This window comes from Rattus norvegicus, chromosome 19 (assembly GCF_036323735.1).
Source record: "Rattus norvegicus strain BN/NHsdMcwi chromosome 19, GRCr8, whole genome shotgun sequence".
NCBI classification, from domain to species: Eukaryota; Metazoa; Chordata; class Mammalia; order Rodentia; family Muridae; genus Rattus; species Rattus norvegicus.
In genome coordinates this window covers 50224790-50243355 of record NC_086037.1, presented here as the reverse complement: position 1 = coordinate 50243355, position 18566 = coordinate 50224790, and the positions used below count along the sequence as shown (strand labels likewise).

At 40.9% G+C, this 18566-nt stretch overlaps 1 protein-coding gene across 8 annotated transcripts in view; it reads right to left on the bottom strand.

Annotated features, from left to right (window-relative positions):
* Lrrc36 (leucine rich repeat containing 36) overlaps window positions 1-18566 on the bottom strand; it is a 50395-nt gene that overhangs the window by 8983 nt on the left and 22846 nt on the right. For 4 of the 8 annotated variants that reach the window (XM_063278122.1, NM_001004088.3, XM_063278124.1 and 1 more), the window contains 4 exons: window positions 10877-11004; window positions 8507-8555; window positions 4557-5003; window positions 2050-2342 (listed from right to left, as the gene is read on the bottom strand). In XM_063278122.1, the coding sequence (XP_063134192.1) occupies window positions 2050-2342; window positions 4557-5003; window positions 8507-8555; window positions 10877-11004 (917 nt within the window). Of the gene's footprint in view, window positions 1-2049; window positions 2343-4556; window positions 5004-8506; window positions 8556-10876; window positions 11005-18566 lie in introns of those variants that run through there. The other 4 variants (XM_063278123.1, XM_063278125.1, XM_039097831.1 and 1 more) reach the window with 2 other exon arrangements.

Below are 18566 nucleotides of genomic sequence, written 5' to 3'. Positions count from 1 at the left end.
AGAGTCCGTGGACTTCAAAAAAGCTAGTACAGGTTAGATATGCAGCTCAGTGATAGAGCTCTTGCTTAGCATGTGCAAAGCCCTGGCTTCTATCCCTAACAACACACACACACACACACACACACACACACACACACACACACACACACACAGAGATATAAATTAAAGACAGCCAAATTATTTCTCAATTCTTGGCTCCTTTGATGTAAAAGGATGATTAATTTTCTAATGAAACACAACACCCAGGACGTGACATGAGTTGAGTAACATGTGCAGCCTGTGATTGGTAGGGAATGGCATTACAACTGGGATAAACATGGACTCAGGAAATCTGTACCCAGCACTGATGGGGACAGAATAAGTAAGGACTGGGAATGTATGAAGGACACAAGATTGGATCATTTGGGATGGTAACCTAATTTGGGGTTAAAGTATAGAAAAGTCTTGTCATATCAAAAAGCTACTTTAGGGAAATTTACTAAAAATAAATATTTACTGTTAATGGTTTTCTTTAACTTTTTTTTTCTTTATTGGTTGAGACAGATTCTCATGTGGCCCAAGCTGGTCTTGAACTCCTGATCCTCCCACTTCTGCTCCCTAAGTACTAGTGATATACTCCACCATGCCGAATTTAATGCTTTTTTTTTTTTTACGATTGAAAATGATCAATTTCAGAAACCAAACACTCATATGAATGAGTTTTATATGTTATAAAACTCACAGTCAAGGACCTGGCATGGGTGAGGGCCCTGAACTCTATCTCAAGCACTCACTAAAAGCAAAAACGTCTGCTTTGTATTTATATTAAGTTAGCACTTTGAAAGCTCTCCATATTAAGAAAAATAACATCTAGCAGGAAAAAGTGGGAATATTAGATAGTCCAAAAATGTTGAGATTTTAACAATATGTGAAATAAAAGTGAATTTTTTTCCTTAGGCTGTTTTAGTAAGGCAGCATGCCAAGTATCCTAAGTGTTCTTGGGACGTCACCCTAAATACTTTAGTGCAGTTAGTGTTTTTGTCTGATAAAATAATCATTTGTTGCTAAGAATGTAAAACCAGCCCAAAACAAAATAAAACAAAAACTTAAGGAAAATATTGCAAGACTGCCCCCCTTTGGTGCACAAAAAATATGACTGTCTCCAGAGGCTTTCTGGCCTCTCCCTTTTCTTTGCTTGAGGCATGTGATTGGGCCTCACACATATCAGGTAAGCTCTACCTCAGCTCTTCCCTCCAGAGTTCTGAAACTGAGCAGGAAGAAGTCAAAGGGTCAAGTCATCCTAATGTGCAAAGAGATTCCTGACAACCAGAAATTAAAATGACTGGGAATAGCATCTGACCAAACACTCTGCTTCTCGAGGAGACAGGAAATGACTGACGCAGGCTTTACATGAAGAGGGCCATGGACCATTGGAGATGTACTCCTTGGTCTAAATGGAAGGCTTCCTGGTGACAATATGAAAATTAGCACTCTGAAAAGATAGCTCTTGAATTCTGAGTTCATTTTCAGCTAAAAATCCTCTGGACAATCTAATTCATTTGCTTGGGGAAACTTCTGGGGGGAAATTTTAGAATCATTTGTGTTTCTGACAAGACAGAAAAATGATGATTTTAGCCTAGCACTGGAGGCTGAGGCAGGCAGATCTCTGGGTTCGAGGCCAGTCTGATCTGTGAATGCAATGAGTCCCAGACCAGCTAGGGTTACAGTGAGAAACTGTCTCAAAAATGATTTTATAAAAACTATTTCAAGTAAGTTACTTGTGACAACTTCTCTATAGCTTCCTATTGGAAACCCTCGCAGGACATTAAAGTGTTCCCTGCCATGTACCATGCTTATGCTCTCAAAGTAAATCAAGGTCAGTTCCTTTGTGATATAAAGCTTTTCCTAAGGGCAGAAGAATCACAGGCTTTATCCTGGTAATATTGGTCATAGGCCTTTGAAAATCCCAACGAACTTCTAGCGCTATTGCTGGGAACCACCCCAGACCCCAAGAGCAGTACACTCTGTCCTGAGCCTCTGTGTCTCTTGTACACACAAACAAGTCAGTACTTGCACCTCGCTGCCTGTAGCATCTTGGAAACCACGTTTCAGATTCAGGTTGGCAAGGATATTGTCCTTCCGCTTGAATCCTCTCCTTGAAGGGCTTAATGACCTCTTAGTTGGAATCTCTCTGTTTTCTGGAGTCCCAGGAGGCAACAGCAGTGTCCGCAGAGAATTTCCTAGGGCAGGGTTGCTTGGGAAGGAACCAGGTGCTGGTGCAAAATCACCGAGGCTGGACAGCTGTTGCTCTACATTGGCCAGCAGAGCATGGTCACTGTTGAAACGGGTTGTGGCATAGAGATCTGTGGAGAAAGCAGCCTGGGAAATGAACCGGCCTTTCAGCTCTCTTAGGCCTTGCATCTGTTGGTATCTATAACTACTCTTTAGCATACACTCCCCTCCCCCCCCCTTTTTTTTGTTCTCCCGCTACCTAACAAAACCTCAGTTCTGATTAACTGCAACTCTACTCACTCCTATCTTATACCAGAGCAGAGGCTGAAGAACGACACATCTATTCTAACCTTTCTCCCTTTAATTCATCATTGCTAGGTTACTTTGAATATCATCTCTTCCCTCCTTTATCTCACTAAGAAAACCGACAATCAAACTAAAGGTCCATGCCACCACCCCACTGAATTTATCAGCTGACTTATCACTTATCTGCTGTCTGAATATATCCTCTGTCCCTCCCACCCCCTTGTAGATGAACTGCTGGTACATCATTTGAGGCCGGCTCCTACCAGCCAACCTGATTTCATCTCTACTGGACTAGACAAGGACTTTTCCCTTGCATCTGTTCTCTGTGTTGTTGTTGTTGTTGTTGTTGTTGTTGTTGTTGTTGTGTTGTTGTTGTTGGCTATGTCATTAATTCTCCCTTTACTGATGGTTCTGTGAGTCTTATAGGACTCCATAGCCTCTTCCATCTCTCTGTTCTCTCCCTTTGAGAAACTTTTTTTCCCCTTTTCTTTTTTTCGGAGCTGGGGACCGAACCCAGGGCCTTGGCAAGGCAAGCACTCTACCACTGAGCTAAATCCCCAACCTACTTTGAGAAACTTCTTGAAGGGGTTTTATTTACTTAGTACTCTATTGCTTCATGCCCAAGCTTTTTTTTTTTTTTTAACTCACCTTAATGGAGCTTTTATTTTAATGTATCCCCTGAAGCTATTCACTAATTTCTTTGTATTTCCAAATAACTGCCAAACCCTAGCGCTCCTTCCCTAGAGCCTCCAACACTCCCCCCCCTCCCTCTCCCTCTCCGGGGTTTCTCTATGTAGTCCTGGTTGTCCTGGAACTCATTCTGTAGAACAGACTGGCCTTGAACTTGGAGATCTACCTGCCACTGCCTCCTGAGTGCTAGGGTTAAAGGTGTGTGCCATCCCCCATGCCGGGCTCACTTTCCCCTTCTTAATGCACACTCTTCAATGGGACCCCAGTGTAATAATACTTGGCTTTCTCCTCTTCACTCCTCTCCATCTATTATGTCAAATTATTAGGCTGCAATCTTGGGGAAGTTCTAGCAGCATCTCGAACTTAAGATACCTAAAACCAAACAATGTTTATCTTAAAACTTATTTCTCCTGTTCTATTCATTTTAAAATATATATCTCAATAAATGATAACTCCATTCTTCCAGTAGTTTAGGTTGAACCCTGGAATCACTGAGTCTCTTTCTCCCACACTTTATTCCCAGGCCATCAGCAAATCAAAGGGTAATTTTCTTATAGTCAAAATCTGTCACCCACGCACTGCCTCCACTGCTCTCTCTAGCCAAAGCCACCAACATTTATTATCAACTGACATATTTATGTTAACTTACTATCTTATCTTTTTTTAAAAGATGTATTATTTTATATATGTGAGTAGACTGTCACTCTCTTCAGACACACCAGAAAAGGGCATCAGATCCCATTAACAGATGGTTGTGAGCCACCATGTGTTTGCTGGGAGTTGAACTCAGAACTTTTGAAAGAGCAGTCAGTGCTCTTAACTGCTGAGCCAACTCTCCAGCTCCTACTATTTTATCTTGTTAGCATAAAAGCAGAGATTTAAAATTTATGATCAAATATATGTGGAATTTGAGTTTGAGCTTACTTTATCTCAGAACTAGAATAACATCTGGCACATAATAGGTGTTCAAGGAGTTTTTTTTTTTAAATAAATTAATAGTTGAAGACTAGTCTCTATAACTTACCCTGAAACCACTTGTTTTTGAAGAGTAAATTTTCATTCTAAATTCACCTAGAGAGACGTTCTTGTTATCTCCCCCCAACCCCATGCATATGGACATCCACATATGATCATCTATAAGGAGACCAGAGGTTCATGATGGGGACAAGAGAATTAGATGCAGCTGGCAGTAAGTCATGAGATGTTGCTTAACTAAAACAACATGCACTTGTGAGACTCATACTTCTATTTTCCTCTGACTTACCCATTATGTTACACCCACACCCTCCAGATTTCTTGACATTCCATGGGAGTTTAAAGAGACTTGCAAACTGGCAGGAAGCCATTACCTGAACTGAGCTTCAATGGCCTTCCTGTGCTGCAGTCAGGGTTTGACAGGGATGTTAGCAGGTCTCCACAGGAAAGGGATGAAGCGGCCTTTTTATCATTGGAAGGCTTTGTGCTGTATTCTCGATAGTACTTGCCTTTTTGAGGCCTTTTGACAAGACTTCCGTGCAGGCAAAGAGTTTGAGAATAATGATTATCATAATGGTCCAGACAAACACCAGAAGGTAATTGGCAGGGAAGGATCTGGTTAGAATCACCCACATCCAGACGTTTACCCAAAGAGGCATCATGGGTACACGGATAGGCATCAGGTTTTGGTATCAAGTCCTTTACTGGAGAAGAACCTGAAGACTTAGTGTCTAAAAAAGATACTCGGTATCCATCTCTTGTCATCTTCTCTGGAGATCGGACTGTGCCCTGATGAGGCGAGTAATGCCTGAGTTCCAATCCTCACCAAGGGAAACAAAACAAAACAGGATGAGAGTTTATCTTGGCCCCGCCAGGCTTCTCTGTTCAGCAGACAGGAGACGGTATTGGAAGAGGAGGTTCTTATTCTAGCCACAATCGAAAGCCTTCCACAGGGACGATGACAACAGGACATGGGGGATGCTTTGTAAACAACAAATGATCTGTATCATTCTGGAGACAAACTTCATGTGAATAGAATGTGAAGAATAGAGTGTGCTCTCTTAAATAATAATTTCAGACCTGTCTATGTACTGGCTTTGCTCTTTTATTTTTCCTTTTGTCTTTTGAAACAAGGTCTGCCTGTGTACCTCAGACTGGCCTGGAAATCACAACCTTCCTGCATCTTCCGTTTCCCAAGTGCTTCCGTTACAGATGCATGTTACCACGCATGACTTCTAGATAATTTTATATAAAAAGTGGGTGGACTTCCACATGACAAGAGACATGGCTTTGTGTATTCAGTTTATAGACAATAGTTGGTCTATGATTTTATAGCGTCCTTGCCTTCGTTCACCCTTAAAACTCCACCCAGAGGGGTTGGGGATTTAGCTCAGTGGTAGAGCGCTTGCCTAGCAAGTGCAAGGCCCTGGGTTCGGTCCCCAGCTCCGAAGAAAAGAAAAGGAAAAAAAAAGGAAAAAAAAAACTCCACCCAGAGGTTTTAGTTCACTCACTGGGAACTGATACCTAAGCCAGTTAAACAGTAGGGAATGCAAAATGTATGAAAATCCCCAGCCTAGGTGCTAACCTGATTCTAAAGCATTTATCTCAGCTCTATTTGCTATGCAATACATCTCACAGTTTAGCAAGTAGGACACCAGAGAAAGGAGCAGGTTCTGTGCTCCTTGATACGTTCAGAGTTTCTTATGCTTGAAGGGCTACCTTAGGAATAGGATATGTTATTTCTGAGTTAGTCACATTAACTCCTCTAACCCTGATAGTCCTAAGGACCTATAGACCAGCAATATTTTACCCACGGTCAACATACATAGCATGGTAAAGGCCACAGAAGAGTATCTTTATTTAGGTAACAAGAATAACTTAGGCACAATAAATTGGTTTTTTTAAGGTAATGGCAAATTAGATACTTTAGACGATCTTTCTGTTGTAACCATGTAAAGATATGGGATGGTATCTATCAGACAAAGAGCTGAAAAGACAGTGAGGACATTCTAGGCCCAGATTAGGAAACAAACAAAAACTTTAAAGGTATAGGAAATCACTTTACCCAGTTATTTTAAGGTAAAAAGGACAAAAGTCCAGGTTCTCCCCAAGCTGTGAGATGTGACAACTGCATCCCATAGCTCATGCACATGAGAGCGCGCGCGCGCACACACACACACACACACACACACACACACACACACACACACACACACTGTAAGAAGAAAATGTGTGTAAGATATAGTGTTAAGGGTAAAGATAAGATGGAAATAAGGCCTCTCTGATAATGACTTGTGCTGGGATTAAAGCCGCCCCAGCCTGTTCTGGAAAAGGCAAACACGTATAAGACTAATAAGATTGTTCATATAATTATTAAAATATAAGAGCAAGCAAACACCCAAAAGAAACAAAAACCAAAGTATTATCATGAATGAAAAACAGTAGAAAAAATATAGACCTACAAAGGTCTGATGTTATAATATATACCATATAGATATAAGACACCTGTGTTCCTTCTGTTTAAGGAAATATAAAACAAACTTACATTTTCCTTAGAAAAGGTGACCCAGACCAAATAAAACATATAGAACAGAGAAGAAAAATATTTGGAATTAAGAATTTAGCCCACAGATTTAATAGTGGATTAGACATAGCTAAGAGAATGTTAATAAAATGAAGGGTGGGCTTTTTGTGTGATGTTGGTGATAGCGCAGGCCTTTGATGCCAGCACTCAGAAGGGAAAGGCGGGTAGATCTCTGAGTTCAAGAACAGCCTGAACTACAGAGTGAGTTCCAGGACAGTCAGGACTACACAAAGAAATGCTGTCTCCAAACACAAAACAAAACAAAACTCAATCAACAACAACAAAGGAAGGTGGACCAGAAGGATTACTCAGAATGTTAAACAAACAAAAAAGATGAAAAATATAAAAGATTAAGAGAAAAAGAAGCTGGGCACATTGGAGCACACATTTACTCCCAGTGTAAAGGCAGAGGCAGGAGGATCTCTATGAGTTTGAGGCCAGTCTGATCTACAGAGTGAGTTCCAGGACAGCCAGAGCTACACAGTAAGATTCTGTCTTGAAACCACCTCTGGTAGGGGTGGGGAGAAAGAGAGAGAGAACGAACTCTTTGATATATTTGTTTAATTAGAATTCTAAAAGAATAAGAAGAGTGTACAAACCATAGTTATGTTTTTTAGAACCAATGAGTTCAGTTCATGAATTTGAGAAGCATAATAGACACCAACAAACAGGGCAAATAACAAAAATATGGACATCACAGTGAAACTGCATAGAACCAAAGTCCTGAAAGCACCCAAGAGGAAAAAGTCTCCAGCTAGCCTCTCAAATCACCCAGAGAAGAAATGGTACACTGGAATCATGGCACCCAGAGAAGAAATGGTACACTAGAATCATGGCACCCAGAGAAGAAATGGTACACTGGGATCATGGCACCCAGAGAAGAAATGGTACACTGGGATCATGGCACCCAGAGAAGAAATGGTACACTGGGATCATGGCACCCAGAGAAGAAATGGTACACTGGGATCATGGCGCTGCTCTGAAAGAAGTATCCCCCAGTGTAGGACACTACTTGCACCCAAAATCCCCTTCAAGAATAATGGTGAACTGGAAGCATTAAACCAACAAACAAAACAGACTTCACCAACAGGCCACACAAAGGATGTATCTACCATAAGCTGAGGAAAGGGTCTCAGAATGGTTAGGGTGCCTGAGCTAAAGAAAGAAATAAAAACAAAGATAAATTTAAATGGAAATGGTATTAAAAAATCTTGTGGTGTTTAGAAGTATGAAGACTAGAAGTCTATTAGGAACTCACTGGGGACTGTAGCTTAGAGCACTTGAGCAGCACATAGGAAATCTTAGGCTCAACTCATGAAAGCAGAAAAAAAGTCTGTAGGAGAAATACCTTTTGTGGGATGGGGAACTAGAAGGAGAAAAGTTCTTTATGGCCTTTAAATTACATTTCTAAAAGAAAATGTAAAAGAAGAAAAAATTAAGCTATCGACTATTTTTAGATTATAAGTTAAAATATATTGTCATTTGGGGATAATACTAAAAGTACACAAGGTATAATAAAATCTGGTAGAGAGAAAGAGAGAATAAATTAGAGAAATAAGAAAGAAATCTGAAGTGAAACATTCACTCTTTAAGCAGAAGAGACTCAGCTCTGAAAGCTTCTGAGCTAGTCCCTGGGAAAACAGAAGAGTCAGCTGACCAGAAGGTACAGGGCTGCCATGTCATCTTGTTAATCTTATCCCATCCAGACCTCTCTGAATACCCAGTGAGCAAAATATTTACCATCTTCCTGGTGGAGGTCACTTGTCTCCCTTCTTGTTGCTTCCTGCATCTAAAAAAAAGTTTGAAATTTTAGGAAGAAAGGCTCTGTGAGTGTTCAGACACAAGTTCCCTGGACTGGGCGTTCAGTGTCTTTTCCTGTTACCAAGCACACGTATCCCAGGAGGCAGGGAAACAGACCTTCCATCAGGGGTCCAAGGTTGAGCCCATTTTAAAACAGTTACAACACAAGGAGGTTTCAGAGTTGCTTTAGAGCTGGGAAGGAGACACCTTGAAAACACAAACACTGCAATGCTGTATTTTGTCTGTATACAATTTAGTTAAGAATACGTTTCCATTTTTAGCGTGAAGTGAGAGATGAGAGGGAGTGTGGGGTGCACATATGAGTTACTGATCAAAGGTTGATGTTGGGTATCTTCCTTTATTACTCTGCAACCTTAATTTTTGAGCCAGGGCCTCTCATTAAACCTGTAGCTCATCTATTCCATTAGTCTGGCTGGCCAGTGAGCCCTGGGATCCACCTGTGCCACCTCAACTGTTCTCGGCTTTTACACAGGAATCCGAATCCAGCTCCTCAGCTTGTCCAGTAAATCCTTTACCTGCTGAGCCATCTCTCCACCCATCGCTGCCTTCCAATTTTATCTTTTCTATTTATTTCATATTTCTGGTATAGTTGGGCACTAGCTACAGGAGCGAAAAAGAATTTTTGTTCATTCTTCTTTTCCCCAGGGTGACAGGGAGTGCCCTGGCTGGCCTGGAGCTCCCTGTATAATCAGGATAGACTACAATCCTGCTTCTGCCTCCTCAGTGCTGAGATTACAGCTCTGTGCCCATTGTGCCGAGCAACTGTTGGAGCTTTAAGAAGCTGTAAATTAATCTGAGGCATAACAAGGCAAGAGCTGAAGCAAAAAAGAAAGCAATTTAATATGTACTTTAAAAAAAACTTAAAAATATTGGCGGGTTGGGGATTTAGCTCAGTGGTAGAGTGCTTGCCTAGCAAGCGCAAGGCCCTGGGTTCGGTCCCCAGCTCCGAAAAAAAGGAAAAAGAAAAAAAATATTTGCTATCTTGGCTAGGGCTATACCTCCCTTGTACTATCTGTACTAGCATGCCCAAGGTCTTGGATTCTATTCCAGCATATACTGGCACCCACATATACAATTAGGTAGCAAAAAAAAAAAAGAAGAAGAAGAAGAATAAAAGAAAAAGAAGAATTTACACTTCTTTATGCTAAACTTTAGGATTATAGTAAGTTATTCAATTCCTTTTTTTTCTTCTTTAAGGATTAATGAGAGGGTATTTTTGTTTGTTTTTAACTGTGAAGTACTAATTAATTATAAATTGGAATAGACATTCTTTCTGCTTTCTTTAAATATATAGATGGTTCAGTGGTTAAGAGATTGTTCTTCCTGAGGTCCTGAGTTCAAATCCCAGCAACCACCTGGTGACTCACAATCATCTGTAATGAGATCTGATGCCCTCTTCTGGTGTGTCTGAAGACAGTAACAGTGTATATAATAAATAAATCGTTTTTTAAAAAAAGTTTAAAAAATAGCAAGATAAAAAAAAAAGGAAAGAAATGGTAACTGAGATAGTTCCCTAGCACCCAAGTAGGATTTCTAAAAACAAAGAAACAAGTTCTAACTGCCTTTAGAACCAGAAGGCTTTATAACACACCCATACTGAAAAGCCCTCACTATTTCTCTGCTAAAGCTGCACTTTAGCTGACCATTCACATCTTCACTAATCCTCCCTCTGCCTGACAGATAATTACAAAATTATCAAAAAAAGGGGGGGAAGCCACCAGTCATATTTGTCATAATATTCTTAGGTCATATTTGCTTACACAGGATATCTTTAATAAAATGATTACATGACTTCACCTTTCATCCCCCTCCAAAAACTTGGTGGGGGGTGTTTGTTTCTTTCAATACAGGATTTCTCCTAGTAGCCTTGACTGTCCTGAAACTTACTCTGAACTCAGCGATCCTCCTGCCTCTGCCTCCCAGTGCACGACCACTGTCCCACTGAAAAACTGTTATTTTTAATTTTTTCTAAATCTTGCATTCTCTCTAATTTCTCATTGCATATTACTCCTTGCCACATTACCCCTTTTCTCTGTCTGTTACACAGAAGAGGCTGCTTTGGGGAAAGCCACCTTGGTAGGTTAGACTTTGAATTAAAAAAAGGTAGAGGGAGAAAATTTGAGAGGTCAGAGAACAGGAGATGGAGGCACTTGGTAAAGAGAAGGAATTTTATAACCAGCTCCGAACTGTTAAACAGGGATGCATTTTTACATGTATAAATAAAGACAACATTATATTATTAGTATTAGTATTAGTATCAGTTATTCAGCAGGAGAGTGAATATATTACCTGTGTCTCCAGTGGAAAAACGTCTAATTTCTGAGCTGGTGTGCCACTGCCCTGGGTTGCACAAATGCTTGCTAGGGAATCCTTTATTTCCCGGTTGGGGAAGGAAATAAAAAGTCCTTTGTTTGAGTCTATATTAAAAGAAAAAGAATACAGTGAAGTTCCAACACAGTTCAAAGGTAGCATGTCATATATGGAGGGGAAGTCACAAGACTAGGGGTTAATTCATGGTGTCACCAATTAGAAACCATGTGAACTTGGGCAGATTGCTTCAGCTCTCTGGATTTTCTCGTTTTGTTAGTTCAACACTGATAATGAAACTTATACTGGGGCTGGAGAGATGGCTCAGTGGTTAGGAGCACTGACTGCCCTACCAGAGGTCCTGAGTTCAAATCCCAGCAACCACATGGTGACTCATAACCATCTGTAATGAGATCTGACGCCCTCTTCTGGTGTCTCTGAAGACAGCTACAGTGTACTTACAGATAATAAGTAAATAAGTAACAAATAAATAGATAAATCTTAAAAAAAAAAAGAAACTTATACTGCGTGTCTTTCAGCATCGAAGGGAGACAAAAACAAGACCATGGGTATGAAATGGTCTCATAAGTTTTGAAGTGTTCTGTAGACATTCAGAAGTAGAATAGTATTTTGCATATTTCCCATTGAGTAAATGATGAAGCCTAACATCAATTCAACAATCTCCTTCCACAGGAGACACTGAGAATAGACTCTGGCTCTATACACATCTCCAAGACTCTAATCAGACAACCCTGATTTGTCCTTTCAAGACTGGCTCTTTCTGCCTTGATTTCCTCATTTGTAAAAAGAGAATAATATCTAATCAGAACCTATTTCTTACACATGATTAGAGAAATAACTTAAAAATGAAAAGGAAAATATAAAACCTCTAGTGGTAGGCACTCTGGAAGTTCCGAATTGAACTAGATGGCACACAGCTGTGACCCCAGTAGGGGAAAGGCTGGAGCAAGAAGATCCCAAGCATGTTCTTCATAAGTTCAAGGGCAGCCTCTACTTTCTGGAGGAACTTTTGAAAATAAGAACTTTGCATTGGTTTAGGAAAATTCTTTTTGGCAGGATTGTGCAAGAACCTTTCAAAATCTTGGTCTTCTTCAAACCCTCCACAGTCTGAGCCCTTGGCCAAGCGCTAGCATAACCCCTGGGATTAATGATAACTAAGTCATCCAAAATCAGAATATCTTAACTCCAGTCTCTGTCACTCTCAATTGGCCTCTCTCCTTTTAAAGGTAGGATGTCACATAGCCCAGGCTGGCCACCAACTCATTCTGTAGCTGAAGCTGACCTTGAACTTCTGGTCCTCTTGTTTCTATCTCCCAGGTTTTGGGATTGGAGGAGTATATCATGATACCTGGGTTTATTCTGACCTTCCTCCCTCCCTCTTTCCCTCCTTCCCTCCTCCCCTCCCTCCCTCCCTCTTTTTCTCCCTTTCTCTCCTTTTTCCTACCTCTCTCCTCAAGACAGAGTTTTCTCTGTGTTAATCCTGGCCTTGAATTCAGAGGTCTGCCCGCCTCTGCCACTGGAGTGCTGGGACTAAAGGCATTCACCACCACTACTGGGCTCTGATCTCTGTTTATGATGTTCAGCTCTGAATTTCCTGAATAGAGTTCCCCATAAAAGCACAAAGCAGTATTTTCTAAGTCAAACTTACTGTCTTCACTTCCAAGACGACCCCTGTTAGCACCTCTCCAGTCTGAGCACTGGCATCCCCCCTCCAGCAACCCTCAAAAGAAAAGCTTATTCTTAGATTCTTGCCCTGAAAATCTCTCTCAGCCATCAAATTCTACAGACTCCCTCTTCTTGGGGTGAGATAAGTTTTATTTTAATTGAGATGGAATTACTGCTGCTTTCATCCTTTTACAGAATACAACCCAGTGACTTAGTATGTTCACAAAGGTGACCGACTACCACCATGATCTCAGTCCAGAACACTTCCTTACTCTAAAAAGAAATCCCATACTTGTCGTGTTCAATTCTCCCTCTCCTGCTATTCCCTCAAAACCTTCAATACTCTTTCAGTCTATATAAGCTTGCCTGAATGCATACAAATATGGCCTTCTGACTATGGCCTTCCCTTAGCATGATGGTTTCAAGGTATAGTCTGTACATCTCAGCACGTCATTCTTTTCAGGGCTGAATACTATTCTTTTTGTTTTGTTTGTTTTTAGATTTTTTTTGTTTTTAACAATTCTTTATTTTTATTTTATTTGCATTGCTGGTTTTCCTGCATGTATGTCTGTGTAAGGGTGCTGGATCCCTTGAAACTGGAATTTTAGAGAGTTATGATCTGCCATGTGGGTGCTGGGAATTGAACCCCGGTCCTCAGGAAGAGCAGTCAGTGCTCTTAACTGCTGAGCCATCTCTCCAGTACCGAATACTACTCTTTATATGGATATACCATACTTTGTTTTTATTTCTCTCAGGAAACAGAATTAGAGTGGTATTTCTGGTACCTCTATGTTTAACTTCCTAAAGGAATTGCTAAACTACTTTCCAAAGATGTACAATTTTATCCTCCTATTAGCAATATGTGAGGGATCAAAGGCCCCACATCCTTGCTTCAGTGAATATCTGTCCTTTGGAGTCTTGGAATCCTAGTGTGTATGAAGTGCTTATAAATTTGCACTTCCCTGATGCTTAGTTGTGTTGAATATTTCATGTGCTTGTTGGTCAGTTGCTTAAGATGTTTGAGAAGCATCTTTTTAAATCCTTTGCCCGTATTTCAGCCCACTTGTTCATCTTTAGAGAGATGTTGTACTGTTTGTGTGGTTGTGTGGGTGTCCAGATGAGCATGTGGTGGCCAGTGGGCAGATTCTGGGCGTTGGTTCTCACCTTCCTCTTGTTGAGAGGCAGGGTCTCTCCTTTATCCTGCTGAGCTGCTGTAAACACGACACTCAAACTTCCAAGGGATCACCCTGTCTTCAGCAATCATGCTGAACTGCAGGTGTGTGCTCCAGTGCTTGTTTTTCCTGGTTCTAGAGACTGAACTCAGGTTGTCAGGCTTTGCAGCTGATGCCGCTACCCACTGGGCCATCTCCCTAGTGCCAAGTTGCTCGTCGTTTTGTTACTGAGTTGTAAGAGCTCTCTGTATAAGATGGATGCTAGCGGGGCTGGGGATTTAGCTCAGTGGTAGAGCGCTTACCTAGGAAGTGCAAGGCCCTGGGTTCGGTCCCCAGCTCTGAAAAAAAAAAAGAACCAAAAAAAAAAATGGATGCTAGCTAGACCCTTGACAGATATGATTTTCAATTCCCCCATCTATTGTGGGTTCTCTACTTTCTAGATAGGGTCTCATGTATCTACGTATCTTCTAGATACGTAGCTCAGGCTAGCCTAATGATCCTCCTGCCTTATCATCTAAAGTTCTAGAATTACAAGTGTGAGTTACCATGCCCAGCTGCTGTAGTACTTTTTAAATTTGTAATGTTTTACTTATTTATTATGTGTGTGAATGCATGAATTCCATGGCATACATGTGCAGATCAAGGACAATTTAGGGGAAGTTGGCTTTTTCTTCTACCAAGTGGGTCCCAGGGACAAAACTTGGGTCATCATGTGTCTTCTTTATCTGCTGAGCCACCTTGCCTGTCCTGCTATGTTCTTGAACAAAAAAACTCCAGTAATTTATTCTGACACAATTATGGCTAAATTTTACACAGTGCCATATCAGGAAAAATTAGGAAAAGTAACAGTTTGCATTCTTAAGATACGTTTTTAAAAATCTTACACTTTTTTCTTCAGATAGAAACTATGTTGAATACTTAATGCCTAAAACAAGTACAGTTGTGACAGTGATATCCAGCCCATTTTCACACCCCATATCAAGGTAACAGGAACACTTTGACTTCACGATTCTGGGATGGAGGCAAGAACTAATAGTTGACTGCTTCAGCTGCCAGCAATCACTTCATGTTTGACCAAAATCCATAAGAGGATGAAATAGAAATGTATTGCCCAGATCACCAACAGGGAAGGACTTGCTGTCCAGCTATGGAAAGGCACCTCAGCTGTTTGCTCTTCAAGGTCCATAGACACTCTGTCTCCTCAAACTTTTGTCCCCTTCCTCTCACTGTAAAACTTCAATAAACACCTTATTGAATTCCAAATAAAAAAAACTAAAAGCAGAAATAACAGGAGGGAGCCTGGAGAGATGGTTCAGGGTTAATAGCACTTGCTGTTCTTGTAGAGGACCTGGGTTCAGTTTCTAGTACCCATATGAAGGCTCATAGCTACCTGTTACTTCAGTATCTGGGATCTGATTCCCTCTTCTGGCCTGTGTGGGTACTGCATGTGTGTAATATACATGCATGCATACTAAAGTCATACACATACAATTACAATAAATAGCTGGGTGGTGGTGGTGCACATCTTTAACCCTAGCACTTGGGAGGCAGAGGCAGGTGGATCTCTGTAAGTTCAACTAGCTGGAACAGAGTGAGTTCCAGGACAGTCAGGGTTGTACAGAGGAACCCTGTCTCAAAAAACAAACAAATCTTAAAAAAAAAAAGTTACTTGTGTTCCACTAGTCCATAAAATAAATGAAACTGAGCAATTTTCTTTGGTTTACTAAGTCCTAATAAAAATGTAATTCCCAACTTAAAATATGCAATAATATTCACATTAAAAGACAATGGTAAAGAAAATGAGTATTTTCCCACCACAAGACTGCCATGAATTGTACCTTCAGTGTCCGTGTACTTTTTTTTCTTTTCTTTTTTTCGGAGCTGGGGACTGAACCCAGGACCCTAGCAAGCGCTCTACCACTGAGCTAAATCCCCAACCCCGTCCGTGTACTTTTTATCTTTTCAATACCTCTTGAATATTTTATTCATAAATTCAAATCTTGTTAAATTTAACTTCTGTAACAAAACTTCACAGGCAAAAAAGGTCTCAACATTTGTATCCAGGTTTCCTTTCATCCTTGAGGATTTCATCTCAAGTCCCATCACTGCTGCTCTGTTCAGATGGGTCCTCTCTTGACTGAATTTAGCTTCAGTTTCTCTCTAGAGACACATCCAATCATGCCTCTTCCTTGAAAGAAATTGCTACCCATTTTCTCATGAGTATAAAAAGGAACACAATTACTAGTAAAGGGACTCTTTGCAATTTGGTTTTTGTGCCAGTCACAAGTTGCGTTGCTGTTCTTATCTGTCACACCTCTATTTGGTGACCTGACAGACCAGAGTTTCCTGCCTCACTTCTCAGATCTGGGTTTGCAGCTTCTTTTCTCTTGGACAACTCTTTCTTCTCAGCTATGCCCATAGAGAGCTTGCTCAAGCACTTCTCATCTAGTGAGACCTTTTCCAGGCCCCCAGTCAGCATCTGAGCACTCTACTTCCTTCTCCCTTTGCTGTCTTTGTCACAATGGTGTTCTTGACTCGACCTGACCTATGAACTAATTAGATATGATAAATCACTCTGGACTGGGAGCGCAGGAAGATTTGACACTGTCGTGTCATTTCCTTGATAACCTAACACAAGTTCTGTCCAGTAGGCACACAGAGCTAAATTGCTCTCCTTTGGACTGTAGCAGAGATCAGTAGTTACCCCTATATTTATACTACTCTTAAAATTTCCTGATTCCACATTAAGCCTTGAAGGACTCTTTCTATAGGAAAGAGAAATGAACTTCTGTCTTGTTTAAGCCGGCATTTTAAGAAGTCTTTGCTATTTGCTGCTGGCATTTATCCATGTAAAACTCCATCAAGGCCAAATTGAGATGTCAAGAATCAACAAGTTGAAACGGGATGGGTTTTAATGAGTTATAAAGAAGGTCTTGGAGCTTCTGAGATGACTAAGAGGGTCAGGCACCTGCTGCCAAGCCTGACCACCTGAGTTAATTCCTGGGACCCACATGGTCTCGCTATGTATTCTGACTGGTCTAGAAATCACTGTATAGAACAGATTGGTCTCAAACATACAGAGATCCTCCATTTCTGCCTCTTGCATTCTGGGATTTATGGCATGTGCCACCCACCTGGCATACATTCTCTTTAATAAGGTATCCATTGTTCTTTATAATCTGATCAGGTTCTACCCAACCACATTTTCACTAATGTTGTTCATGCCAGTCAAAGTGTGCTGCTCATCCTTTTAGGGCCTTTCAAGCTTCTAGACACCTCTAGTCACTGTTGCCTGTAAAGCTCTAGTGTAACTCCAATGGTTTACTTGGTAATTATTCAAGTAACTGAAGATAAGGAGAGCTGAGCATATTAGCACACACCTCTAAACACAGCATTCAGGGGGCAGAGGCAGGCAGACCTCTGAGATAGGGGCTACATAGTAAAACTCTGAAACCCTGTTTCCAAAACAAAACAAAACAAAACAAACAAACAAACAACAACAACAGCAAAAGACCCTAACTCAAAACAAAATCTATACAAGGATGTTTATAGCAGTTTTTTCATTATAATTTCAAAATTTAGACGCAATCAAGATATCCTTCAGAAGTTGAGTTTACTAAGTAAACTATAAGTCAATGGATCACTTAATTCAGTATTAAGAAATGAGCTAACAACCCACAAAATGTCACAGAAGAACTAGGCATGTGCTACACACTCCTCCTCTTCCTCCTCCTCCTCCTCCCCTTCCTCCTCCTCTTCCTCCTCCTCCTCTTCTTCCTCTTCCTCCTCCTCCTCCTCCTTCTGAGACAGGATCTCACTATGTAGCTCTGGCTATACATCCTGAAACTTACTCTGTAGACTAGGTTGGCCTTAAACCCACAAAGATACCGTGTCTGTTGCCCAAGTACTGGGCTTTTAATCCCAGTACTCAAGATGCCAAAGCAGGTAGATCCCTATGAATTTTAAACCAGTGTGGTCTACATAGAGAGTTCTAGTCCAGCCAGGAATACATAATGAAATAAACCGGCTTATCTGAATTGGTGAGCTTTAGATTCAACAAAGCACCCTGACTATTAAAACATTAATAAACAAGAAAGAAAGAAAGATTAAAGGGCTGATGAGACAGCTCAGTGGTTAAAGCACTTGCTATGCAAGCAGAAGGACCAGAGCTTGGGTCCCTGGCACACACCCAAGGATTGGTGGGCACAGCGGCTTGCCCGTAACTCTACTGGGGCAGGCAATCGGCAAGTTCTGGGTTTGAGTGAGAGACCCACCTAATTAATATGCAAGATGGAAAGAAGACACCTGACAACAACCCTTGGCTTGTTTTTATGCTCCTGCCCAAACATGTGCACACACATACATAGAAACACATGTACACACAAAATGAAAAAAACATAGGTGAATGATTGACAAAGACCCATCAACTTCTGGTCTCCATACACATGTGCACATGCATCCAAATACATGTATACACATAAACAAAATAGGCATTTGATTTAAAAAATCAAAACCATCTTTTTGTAGATTAATTTAAAAGTCTTTGCTAAGTGAAAAGACTGCGAGTTGCATGATAAAGAAAAGGTAGCATTTGATGAAAGCTTTTCAGAGGAATGGCATTAATTTGCAGAGGAGAGACAGGAAGGACTACATGGAGGAAGAGGAAGAAGAGGAGGAAGAGGAGGAAGAGGAGGAAGAGGAGGAGGAAGAGGAAGAAGAGGAAGAAGAGGAAGAAGAGGAGGAAGAGGAGGAAGAGGAGGAGGAGGAAGAGGAAAAGGAGGAAGAGGAGGAAGAGGAGGAAGAGGAGGAAGAGG